Genomic DNA, 13,571 nt, shown 5'->3' with positions numbered 1-13,571 from the left:
CAGCCGTTTTTGTTTCTTCTTTTTCTTCTTCTCTTCCTTTCTCTGTTTTGGGGTGAGGTTCCAATGTACCTCAATGAAACCATGTACACATGTTGATCAGGGGCTCTACCCGGGGCAGTCCCGTTTGTTCTCTTATATACAGACAAGTTATATTTGCATGATTTAGCTCATTCATCATTCATAGTTAATTCAACATTAACGTTTGTTTCCTTCATGTTACCGACCAATACTGGGTCATGCATGTGACAGACCAATAACTCACGTGGCTTCTTCTCTCTAAGCTGAGACCTTGAACCTGAGATATCCCTTTCTCAAAACAAAGTTCTGGGCGTACTGCCAAATTGAACACAGAAATTGGTTATTAGAAAAGCACATGAATAGAACACAGAAATTGGTTATTAGAAAAGCACATGAATAGAACACAGAAATTGGTTATTAGAAAAGCACATGAATAGAACACAGAAATTGGTAGAAAAGCACAAACATAAACATTTCCATCGCAGTACTTTTAAAATTGAATATGGAGACGGGGAGTCACCAATCATAATTTGATGTGAAGTAACTTGTGATTTGGTGGAAATACAAACCATTAAAAAGGGGGACAATAAAAAAAAAAGTTTCAGTCCTCCACAAACTGTCCACCCATGCCCATTGTTGTCAGACTGGCTGGGCTTCCTCTTCAGGTCCAGCTCTGACATGATCTCTATGATGCGTTGGTTCTTATCCTTCAATCAGTTGATCTTCTTCTGCTTGCGCACCCCGTCAAAATCTGTGTTTTCACTTTGTATATGACATCCTAGAATGTAAGTGAAGGTGAGAGGTCATTGTAGAGGTAGGGGTTTGAGCCTCCATGCTGGGCACTGAGGGCAGCACTCTATTTCTCACGGCTTTCCTCTTCTTTGGCCATGATCCTGCTCTTCTTCTCTAAAATCTCCTGCTGGAACTGGGGTGTTTCGAAAGAAGATGAGTGGCATGTAAAAAACAAAACATATAGCAATTGCCAATGAAGGAGTGCAGAATGTGCAAAATCTCTAGCAATTGCACTGTGACTAAAGGGACATCACATCACATTCTAACTCATATTGCTGTCAGCTCATTCAATCTTCTTCATACTCTCCATTCTATGATGATTATCCTGCTCCTGCTAGTCCGCTCCTTCATGGAGTAGTTTTTCTTTTTTTTCTTTTTTTTCTTTTTTAATTTTACCCCGTTTTCTCCCCAATTTCATGGTATCCAATTGTTTAGTAGCTACTATCTTGTCTCATCACTACAACTCCCGTACGGGCTCGGGAGAGACGAAGGTTGAAAGTCATGCGTCCTCCGATACACAACCCAACCAAACTGCACTGCTTCTTAACACAGCGTGCATCCAACCCGGAAGCCAGCTGCACCAATGTGTCAGAGGAAACACTGTCCATCTGGCAACCTTGGTTAGCGCGCACTGCGCCCGCCCGCCACAGGAGTCGCTGGTGCGCGATGAGACAAGGATATCCCTACCGGCCAACCCCTCCCTAACTCGGACGACGCTAGGCCAATTGTGCGTCGCCCCACGGACCACCCGGTCGCGGCCGGTTACGACAGAGCCTGGGCGCGAATCTCTCTGGTGGCACAGGCCTTAACCACTGCGCCACCCGGGAGGCCCTATGGTGTAGTTTTTCACCTCATGTTCAGAGTGGAAAGCCTGAGGTAAAGCCAACAAAACACACGGTCTCAAAAAATATCTGTTGCTGCACCTTTAAAAATTATTTCCTTTTGGTTGTGACTCTCAAGTTATAGCTTGCCCTTTGACCTTCATGGAATCCCAGAATTCTGTTGAGGATGCCATGCAGGTAGCACTTGGCTAGGTTCTCCAGCTCAATCTCATTTCAGACCTAAAAGGGAGTCAGTCAAAGAATATAATCCCACCCTGTGTGTGTTTGTGTGTGTTTTACCATGGTGACCTACTGGTGTGGGATTCATTATGTTTAGTATCCGTATACTGTAAGCATATTAGTGGATACATTTATCAGGACTACCTAAAAAACAGTACATTGTTTTGCCAGTATATCTGTCAACAATGACTCATCTGAACTGTATGATGGTTATCATATATTTCACATTACATCAGATATCAAATTACACCCAACTAAATAATTTACTACTCATCATGATGGGACTTGAATGGAATGCAGAAAACACATCACCTTGCACCTGAAGTGCACACAAATAATTTAAAAAACAACAAAGCATGTAATGGCACAGTGGCTGAACATTACCCAACTGTGGTGATTCCATGTTATGTTACTAATTGTGAACAAGAAAGTATTATAAACCCACAACACAATAAATGCCACCCCGTTGATATCAGTTCTGTGTTATATTCAAATAATGTTGTGTGACACAGCACCCAACATTTCTTCAAAAATGTTTTCTGCCTTGCTACAATTCTGGGCGTGATCTTTTCACACTATAACGGATAAAGTCCATCGAGATGTCGCAATCACCAAGTAAAAATGTGCCAACAGCAACACAGCTGTTTTGTGATTCAGTTATTGAAGTATTTGTTAAATGTCAAGGGCATCACCAATGTTTCCCACACCAGTACTGGAGTACAAACTCTCACAACCAGTCTTTGAATTGGATTAAACTTAGTTCACACGATATGTCAATATGTCATACTGAGAATTGGCTTCTCTGATGTCGTCACACTCTCCTGGGATTTGCCAGCAACGGTCATTTTCAGCCTTCATGGAGACACAGAGAAATACATAGAAGAAAATGTACAAATAAAAGTAGTCCAATGCATTATAACAAGAGAAAGGTTTTCCTTGTAATAGTAGAAATTGTGAAATGTTTTATAATTATTTAACAATCTCACAATGTTAATAAGTCAAGCTGGTGTCAAATTTCACATCTACATGAACTATAGTGCTCTCTGGTGTTCAACACTGCATTGCATTCAGACTTGACCCCGTTGCTTTACCTGAGTCTTGTACAGAACAGAGAGCCATCTTTCAGGACAGTGGTGATCATGGTCTGGCTGCCTGATGTAAGGGAGAGTGTCCTCACCCCTCCCAGCCAACACGAGTTGCACTGCATTTGAACATTGTACATGACAGTTACAACATACTCAGGTTAATAGTGTTATGAGCGGTTATAACATAAACCTAATGTGTTGCTTCCCTGGATCTGCACTTCAGCTCTCCCTGTGTTAAAATAAATATCTTGGTTCATTCATCCCTGTTTCCTGGTCTGAGTCTGCTCTTGGGTTCCCAGGTGCTGCTCATCCTAACAAGTAGAGGGGAATGAGGAGGTGGATGTTATCGCCAAACAGGCTCTTAAACATCCTAATGCGATGGAATTGTCCATCAGTAAAGCAGAAGCCAAGGGGTTGATTAAAAGTTTTTTTTTTTAAAGTGGTTAAAAACAAATGGCAAGAGTTGAGGAAAAGGGAGGGAAATTGAAGACCCCTGTATAAGATCCAGGAAAAGGTGGTGGCAGGGAAGTCACAAGGCTGAGACTGGGACACACGTCGCAATAGCAAATTGAAATTGGTGGAAAAACATCTGACTGGGAGGTGTGATCATTGCCAGGGGGAGAGGGAGACAGTGGAACACATACTTTTTCAGTGCAAGCAATATGGGAGGGAAAGGGAGAAATTGTTATTAGAATTGAGTAATGGGGTTGAAGAGCTAATATTAAGTGAACTGCTGTGGAAATCTTCAGGGGATGTACAGTATTTATGTATTTGTTTCCTTTGGGAGATGAGAATATTGGGTAGGATTCAGACCTTCCCTGTCTCTGGTTCACACTCCAGTCCAGTTGGTGGCGGTAATACACCTTAAAATACACAGAATAAGAAGCAGAAGAAGAAGAAGAAGAAGAAGAAGAAACGAGTTCTAAATTCAACACGCACAGGGAAGTAAGTTACTCGACTTGTCAAATCAACACAGACCTCGGAAACCTAACAAAATAATACCAGAATAGAACGTTACTGAAGAAAATACCTTGGTAAGTATTAAATTGTACAAAACATGTGAACAAAGAATCTTTGCATTTTATGTTTGTATACAAGAAGTGTGCATGAATGTGTCCCTTTGTTTCATTTAGAGACTGAATAATTGCTCATCTACCATGGCCTCTGAAAAATGTTTTGCGAAAGGTAAGAAAGACTTTCTCAAATATATTTGGCATGTGTTGGTCATGGCTAGGCTATTCGTTGGAGCTAACGTTAGCTGTATTTTCTACCCTTGTCGTTGACTCATTATATTGGTCATTCTACGAATAGAATGCCTTATGGTTAGTGTAATTTTGTCAAAAAATACTATTTATTAAAATAGTATATTCTGTCATAAAGAGCACATGTTCAACTTTGTCACATCTCAAGGGGACAGAGTTGACGATTTAATATTTCAGGGGGAATGGAAGCTTGGTTCAAATGATATTTTGCACAGTCATGACAACTGAACGTTTTTCTATGGGAACAATTGTAATAGGCCGTCTACTTCTGGTTAAGGAGGGGCTGTTTACTTTACAAGATATCTTGACGTATGACCTGATTTGGCCTGGCATTTTGCAAAGTCACCATGATCGCGATGTGCTTCCTGTTGCCAAGTACTCTTAGTTCTACAAAATTACTCTCACTGGATTATAGGGCTCTTGGTTCACAGTATCACTGCAAGGGCTTTAAACATTCTATTCACACGATCATGTAAATACATTACCATATCTGATGATGACAGCCAGGATCAAGTGGGAAAAAGTAGAACACACATCCCATGGCTAGGCCTTTATGCTGAATAGTAAGGGATCTGCAATAAACCAAATCTTAGATATTTATTAGGTTTAATGAGTGGACATTATTTCCTTTTATTAAACAGGAAGCTCTGCTCCTGGCCTGGTTGCCAAAGGTCAAATCAGGCTCTACAGTATGAGGTTCTGCCCCTTTGCCCACAGAACCAGACTAGTGCTTCATGCCAAGGGGATCAAGTAAGTTGCTACCAGTACCAACACAATTTTAAGGAGTTACTGTCATTTTACACAATAGCCTCCATAAATTTCACTAAGATTATATTAATAATAATCAAGTAACTTTTAATTTTGCCTTAGGCATGACACTGTCAACATTAATTTGAAAGACAAACCTGAGTGGTTCCTTAAGAAGAACCCTCTTGGCCTGGTTCCAACATTGGAGACTTCGAGTGGTCAGGTGATCTACGAGTCACCAATCACCTGTGACTACCTGGATGAGGTTTACACAGACAAAAAGCTGCTCCCAGCTGATCCTTTTCAGAAGGCCCAACAGAAAATGATGCTGGAGAATTTCTCCAAGGTATGCTCAGCTCTCAATACAATAATATTTTACACTCTGTAAAGGAAACCATGAAAGTATTCCCTTGACCTTTTCCACATTTTGTTACATTACAGCCTTATTGTAAAATTTCAGCACATTTTTTTTTCCCCCCTCATCAATCTACACACAATACCCCATAATGATAAAGCAAAAACAGGTTTTTGGAAAATGTTGCAAATGTATTAAACTGATATCACATTTATATAAATATTCAGACCCTTTACTCAGTACTTTGTTGAAGAACCTTTGGCAGTGATTACTGCCTTGAGTCTTCTTGGGTATGATGCTACAAGCTTGGCACACCTGTATTTGGGGTGTTTCTCCCATTCTTTGCAGATCCTCTCAAGCTCTGTCAGGTTGGATGGGGAGCGTCACTGCACAGCTATTTTTAGATCTCTCCAGAGATGATCGATCGGGTTCAAGTCCGGGCTCTTGCTGGGCCGCTCAATGACGTTCAGAGGCTTGTCCCGAAGCCACTTCTAACAATGTCTTGGCTGTGTGCTTAGGGCCGTTGTCCTGTTGGAAGGTGAACGTTTGCCCCAGTCTGAGGTCCTGAGCGCTCTGGAGCAGGTTTTCATCAAGGATCTCTGTACTTTGCTCTGTTCATCTTTCCCTCGATCCTGACTAGTCTCCCAGTCCCTGCCGCTGAAAATAAATCCCTGCAGCATGATGCTGCCACCATGCTTCACCGAAGGGATGGTGCCAGGTTTCCTCCACACGTGTCTCTTGGCATTCAGGCCAATGAGTTTAATCTTGATTTCATCAAACCAGAGAATCTTGTCTCTCATGGTCTGAGTCCTTTAGGTGCATTTTGGCAAATTTTTAAAAGGCTGTCGTACGTTTTACTGTAGAGTGGCTTCCGTCTGGCCACTCTAATCGTCTGATTGGTGGAGTGCTGCAGAGATTGTTGTCCTTCTGGAATGTTCTCCCATCTCTGCAGAGGAACTCTGGAGCGCTGTCAGAGTGACCATCGGGTTCTTGGTCACCTTCCTAACCAAGGCTCTTCTCCAATTGCACAGTGTGGCCAGCTCTTGGAAGAGTCTTGGTGGTTCCAAACTTCTTCTATTTAAGAATGATGAAGGCCACTGTGTTCTTGGTGACCTTCAATGCTGCAGAAATGTTTTGGTACTCTTCCCCAGATCTGTGCCTCGACATAATCCTGTCTCGGAGCTCTACGTAAAATTCCTCTGACCTCATGGCTTGGTTTTTGCTCTGACATGCGCTGTTGAATGTGGGACCTTATACAGACAGGTGTGCCTTTCCAAATCATGTCCAATCAATTGAATTTACCACAGGTGGACTCCAAGTTGTAGAAACAATTTTCTTAAAACCTGTTTTCGCTTTGTTATTATTGGGTATTGTGTGTGTGTGTGTGTGTGTAGATTGTGGATTTATGTTGATACATTTTAGAATAACGCTGTAACGTAACAAAATGTGGAAAAAGTCGAGGGCCTGAATACTTTACGAATGCACTGTATGTCTCCGTCACTTCACTACATAATAATAGCTTATTTTTTTGTGCTTTTGAACTTATATATATATATAGACCCAGATACTTTACCAACACTACAGTTTGGATTGCAATTACATTTACCTTTATTCTAAATATATATTTTACAGGTAACACCATATTTCTACAAGATACCAATGGGGAAAAAAAATGGAGAAGACATTTCAGTGCTGGAAGGGGAGCTGAAAGAGAAATTTGTGAAATTGAATGAAGTAAGGCACTACAGACCAGGGTTTCCGTTATGATAATGTGACACTGGCCATTTGATCGGCAGCATTTTAATTTACTGGACATTTGAAACGTGATGTGTGTCCTTACCGCACTCTTTGAAGACAGAATAACTGTCCACATTTACTTTTCCTCCTTGTCCTCAAGATGAGTAATGAACCCCAAATAACTAACCTATACATAGGCAGCGTGTGAGTTCCATGTTTGGGGAAGCAAATTTTCACTGTAAAAATTCCATTCATCATTGTAGTTGCAGACTTATGTAAAATAGCCTAATGTGATGAGTAGAGGCCTGGGCTATAGGCTATATCAGATACGTTTTCATTGCACAGGAATGTGCTGCACTACTACACTTCATATGACTGGAGACATTAGCAGAATATTTTTTATTACAACAAATTGCAGGGTAGCTTACTCTGCTGACACTGACAAACTGGAAAAACAAACTTTTCTTAAGTGGCACTGACCCAACAATGATAGAGTGAATGTGCACACTCACTGGGGATATGGCTGACGCTCTCCGCTGGTGCCAATAAGATAGGCCATGTGTCAAACGCATTCCACCAACGGCCGAGTGTCTGCGGGTTTTCTCTCCTCCCTTTACTTGATTGAGGAATTAAGGTCAAGAATTCGTAAGGAACTCCCCTCACCTGGTTGTCTAGGTCTTAATTGAAAGGAAAGACCCAAAACCATCAGACACTAAGCCCTCCATGGAATGAGTTTGACACCACTGCTATAGGTCTACTGTTGTTCGCTCAATTGGGTTGAGAATTTATGACGTTTTTTTTCATTGTCTTCTCTTTACAGCAATAGCCATTTGCTTTCCTAACTGTGTTTTCCCGCGATTGAATTTTGAAATGTTGCGATATGCCTATTTGGGCCTCCTATTTTTCACTGACAGTCGCTACTCAACAATTATTTGGTATTCACTGTGTGCACACTGTCTAATTTGCGACCTGCCTTTCTGTCCGACTGTAGTCAATACGATTTTAAAACAATCCACAACTAAGCTAAGGGAAGCTAATGATCCTTTGTGGCCAAATCACACTTTAGTAGCCTATTTTGAATGATTTGTATTTATTTCTGTATAGTTTGGAGTATGCTAATTAGGTTATATAATTTTGGCAATCTTAATTCAATTTACTTAGGGAAATCTTAGCTTCCCCTAGCCTTATGGACACACCGCCTAGGTCAATCTACTATCCCTGACAGTAGAACATTTTACCTATTCTGTTGGTCAGCTTGTCAAGAAAGAAATGGCCCAAACTGACTCTGGAACAGATCACAAATTCACACAACCAGTAGGCCTAGGCTAGATGAAAAAAAATAATACAGTATATCACAAAAGTGAGTACACCCCTCACATTTTTGTAAATATTTTAGTACATCTTTGTGACAACACTAAAGAAATGACACTTTGCTACAATGTAAAGTAGTGAGTGTACAGCTTGTATAACAGTGTAAATTTGCTGTCCCTTCAAAATAACTCAACACACAGCCATTAATGTCTAAACCGATGGCAACAAAAGTGAGTACAAAAATGTCCAAATTGTGTGGCCACCATCATTTTCCAACACTGCCTTAACCCTCTTGGGCATGGAGTTCACCAGAGCTTCACAGATTGCCACTGGAGTCCTCTTCCACTCCTCCATGACAACATCACGGAGCTGGTGGATGTTAGAGACCTAGCACTACCCCATCCTTCCATTTGAGGATGCCCCACAGATGCTCAATAGGGTTTAGGTCTGGAGACATGCTTGGCCAGTCAATCACATTTACCCTCAGCTTCTTTAAAGGCAGTGGTCGTCTTGTAGGTGTGTTTGGGGTCGTTGGAATACTGTTGGAATACTGTCCTGCGGCCCAGTCTCTGAAGGGAGGGGATCATGCTCTGCTTCAGTATGTCACAGTACATGTTGACATTCATGGTTCCCTCAATGAACTGTAGCTCCCCAGTGCCGGCAGCACTCATGCAGCCCCAGACCATGACACTCCCACCACCATGCTTGACTGTAGGCAAGACACACTTTTCTTTGTATTCTCACCTGTTTTCCGCCACACACGCTTGACACCATCTGAACCAAATAAGTTTCTTGGTCTCATTAGACCACAGGACATGGTTCCAGTAATCCATGTCCTTAGTCTGCTTGTCTTCAGCAAACTGTTTGTGGACTATAGGAAAAGGAGGACTGAACAGGCCCCCATTAACATTGATGGGCTGTAGGGGAGCGGGTCGAGAGTAAGTCCGTGGTGTCCACATCACCAACAAACTATAATGGTCCAAACACACCAAGACTGTTGTGTAGAGGGCATGACAACACCAAAGATTTGGCATGGGTCCTCAGAACCTCAAAGTTATACAGTTGAACTATTGAGAGCATCATGATTGGGTGCACCACCGCCTGGTATGGCAACTGCTCGGCATCTAACCCTAAGGCGCTACAGAGGGTAATGTGTACAGCCCAGTACATCACTTGGTCCAAGCTTCCTGACATCCAGTACCTATATACTAGGTGGTGTCAGGACAAGGCCCAAAAATGTGTCAGACTCCAGTCACCCAAGTCATAGACTGTTCTGTCTGCTATGGTACGGCAAGCGGTACCGGAGCGCCAAGTCTAGGACCCAAAGGCTCCTTAACAGCTTCTATCCCCAAGCCATAAAAATGCTGAACAATTAATGAAATGGCTACCCAGACTATTTACATTCACCCCCCCCCCCCCCCCCCCCTCCCCCCTTACACTGCTGCTACTCGCTGTTTATTATACTATGCAGTCACTTTACAAATTACCTCCACTAACCTGTACCCCTGCACATTGACTCAGTACCAGTACCCCCTGTATTTAGCCTCGTTATTGTTGTGTAATTTTCTTGTTAATTTGATTTATATAGTAAACAATGATGTAGCTACATGTTTTCAAAATGCCCACTGCCTCCAGCTCATTGCGAAGTGGTGTGTGTGTGATGCACTTAAGCCTGCCTACTGTTGCCTCAGCATTTGAATGGCGAATTGGAAGCACGCTTCAATTACCAGTTGAGAAATAAAAAGCAGCTATTTTTAATCATGGCCAAAAATATTTGTAAAATATGATTGCGTTTAGAATTGTTGCGCAATGATTGATTGGTCTTATTTTTATTTTTTGATATATATATATATATATTTAACTAGGCAAGTCAGTTAAGAACAAATTCTTATTTTCAATGACGACCTAGGAACAGTGGGTTAACTGCCTGTTCAGGGGCAGAACGACAGATTTGTACCTTGTCAGCTCGGGGGTTTGAACTTGCAACCTTCCGGTTACTAGTCCAACGCTCTAACCACTAGGCCTGCCGTCTTTGGCCAATATAAAAGCTCTCTGACAGATTTTCCACTCAGCATCTATACAGTATGCTGTGCGTGTGATAAATAAGATACATAAAGAGTATAGACACACACACACACAACAATTTAATTCTACTAAATTATGCAAATTAAACCATGACTGGGAAAATGCATTTCCATCAATGCATTTTCTTCTCCCGGTTATCTGGTGGTAATTTTATTTATAGGCTTTTTTAAAAAAAAAAATGTACTGCCAAAAGCCGGCTATTACCGGCTAGCAGAAACCCTGCTAGATATAACATTAACAATATATTACTACTGTTTTAGGGATTTACCTTGATTACATCCAGATTGAAATGTTTTGAAAGTTTATTATCAATTTATTCAATTTGTCAATTTATTATCTTAATAGTTTACAATAAGATGGCATTATTCATGTATCTCTAAAATACTGAACTTTTGTTTTCAGGATCTTGTCAATAAGAAGTCCAAGTTCTTTGGTGGAAATGCAATCACAATGATCGATTACATGATGTGGCCGTGGTTTGAGAGGCTGGAGATCTTTGAGTTGAAGCAGTATGTATCCATTCTAAATTATATATTTTTTTTCTTTCAATTTAAGGCATATCAACCCTTGAAATCCATAGCTATGTGGGAGTTGTGGAACACTCTTGAGACCTAGGCACGTATTCCCAAAGCGTCTCAGAGAAGGAGTGCTAATCTAGGATCATGTCCTCCCTGTCCACATGATTTTATTCATTATGATTTAAAAAATCCAAAATTGATCCAAGATTAGCACTCTTACTCTGAGATGCTTTGTGACTGACTACTGGCCCTAGTGTAAGAATAGCTGTCAACAAAGTCCTCCTGCATTATTGCATCTCTCTAATAGGGTTTATGAGATCGATTAGTCCTCCTCTTGCTTATGAGATTTAGTTTGGTTCACAACCAAAGTGCACTTTGAGTGACACGGACTCATTAGCCTCATTTCCAAAATGCAAATAAATGTCTCCTCCTCTAATTTCCAGCTGTCTGGATGGTACCCCTGAGCTGAAGAAGTGGACAGAGCATATGTCCGAGGATCAAACTGTCAAAGCCACCATGTTCCCCACTGAGACCTACAAGGCATTTTACAAGACCTACGCAGACGGGAAACCCAATTATGACTATGGCCTGTAGATATGTGGCACTTAACCCTTGGCCGTCCAGTTTCCGGATTCTTAAATTACTCTAATTTTTATTCCTGCTCAGGGAATTAGATGTACATGTCAATACAGTTGTGCATCTCATAGAAAACCTTTCTGAAAGGTTATTTCTGTCTACAAAATAAAATATATTTTCTGTTTATTTTTCATATGGAACATGTATTGTCTGATTACCAGTGTTTTGAATGGACACAATACAATGTAGAATGATTATGTAGTTTAGAACAAGTGGTAGATCATAACAAATGTTGATGGAACTATTTGAATAATGTCTTATGGTTGATTTCGATTATGCATTGTCCACACACAGCGTTTTTTTTTTTTTACATGTAAACTATATGAATATCTTTATGTAATAAAGACTGCACAACTAGAGTCTGATATTTTTATATTGGCGTCCTGAAATCTGGAAGTTAAATTGTTTTTTTGATAGTCATCTCCATTATTTTCTTTTCACCACTAGTCCTGACATGAACCTATACTGTACTTGGACAGGTCTGTGAATAGAGGGTGGAGTACTACCGTGGAATAACATCATTGCTTTGTGGAATTACAATTGCCACTGTCTTGCCTGTCAAGTAGCTAAATCTCAACGCAAGTAATTAAGTCTATCATACAAATTGCGAAGAATGCCTTCAAGATGTATGAATAAACACTGCAAATGCAACATTCAGCGATGCTAAAAGTACACTGTGTTAAAATAGGCAAGTTACAATGTGTTCGTATTTGAATGTTTAAGGACTCTTGGAAGATGAGGACTAAAAGATAAATAAAATGAGAGGTACCTACCTATACAACTTAATTTAAAAGAAAATTACAAATATTGTTGTATACAAATTATATTTTAATGTGTATTCCACTCATCTATTTCAAACCATGAATTTCAATTTGCCAAAGACTAAATAGAGGGGATTTGTTTCCTTCAGTTACGTTTACATCAACCTTACAATTTAACAGCTGCTGTGTACAACGTAACTGCCCGCAACCGCAACACTCTCCAGAGGGTGGTGCGGTCTGCCCAACGTATTATCAGGGGCAAACTACCCGCCCTCCAGGACACTTACAGCACTGATGTGACAGGAAGGCCAAAAAGATCAAGGACATCAACCACCCGAGCCTCTGCCTGTTCACCCCACTATCATCCAGAAGGTGAGGTCAGTACAGGCTATCGTGGAAAATTGCGAGATTATGTTATAGTGCTTGAAAGATTATATAATCTTTGTATTGCAGTGCAGGTGCATTTATACGGAGACTTGATTATACACAGGTGGATTGTATTTATCATCATTAGTCATTTAGGTCAACATTGGATCATTCAGAGATCCTCACTGAACTTCTGGAGAGAGTTTGTTGCACTGAAAGTAAAGGGGCTGAATAATTTTGCACGCCCAATTTTTCAGTTTTTGATTTGTTAAAAAAGTTTGAAATATCCAATAAATGTCGTTCCACTTCATGATTGTGTCCCACTTGTTGTTGATTCTTCACAAACAAAATAAAGTTTTATATCTTTATGTTTGAAGCCTGAAATGTGGCAAAAGGTCGCAAAGTTCAAGGGGGCCGAATACTTTCGCAAGGCACTGTATTCCAATCTCTGCTGTGGAGCTTTGCAGCTCCTTCAGAGTTATCTTTGGTCTCTTTGCTGTCTCTCTGATTAATGCCCTCCTTGCCTGGTCCGTGAGTCTCTTGGCAGGTTTGTTGTGGTGCCATATTCTTTCAATTTTTTAATAATGGATTTAATGGTGCTCCGTGGGATGTTCAAAGTTTCTAATATTTTTTTATAACCAAACCCTGATCTGTACTTTTCCACAACGTTGTCCCTGACCTGTTTGGTCAGAGACTGAAAAACAGCTTCTATCTCAAGGTCATCAGATTGTTAAACAGCCTTCACTACCTCAGAGAGGCTGCTGCCTACATACAGACTTGAAATCATTGGCCACTTTAATAAGTTGATCACTATTCACTTTAATAATGCAACTTTAA

The 13,571-nt window shown here is 40.8% G+C and overlaps 1 protein-coding gene across 1 annotated transcript; it reads left to right on the top strand.

The window, feature by feature from the left end:
* The first annotated feature begins 3,839 nt into the window (after nt 1–3,839).
* LOC139381520 (glutathione S-transferase omega-1-like) lies at nt 3,840–11,966 on the top strand. The gene is made up of 7 exons (XM_071125137.1): nt 3,840–3,990; nt 4,090–4,141; nt 4,860–4,968; nt 5,089–5,311; nt 6,953–7,054; nt 10,856–10,962; nt 11,415–11,966. Exons 2-7 carry the CDS (start codon nt 4,114–4,116, stop codon nt 11,563–11,565), a joined length of 720 nt encoding a protein of 239 aa, XP_070981238.1. The 5' UTR covers nt 3,840–3,990; nt 4,090–4,113; the 3' UTR covers nt 11,566–11,966.
* Nucleotides 11,967–13,571: the final 1,605 nt, after the last annotated feature.

Source organism: Oncorhynchus clarkii, chromosome 23, assembly GCF_045791955.1.
Source record: "Oncorhynchus clarkii lewisi isolate Uvic-CL-2024 chromosome 23, UVic_Ocla_1.0, whole genome shotgun sequence".
NCBI lineage: Eukaryota > Metazoa > Chordata > Actinopteri > Salmoniformes > Salmonidae > Oncorhynchus > Oncorhynchus clarkii.
The sequence above is the reverse complement of the archived record's forward strand: the minus strand, read 5'-3'. Positions and strand labels throughout refer to the sequence as shown.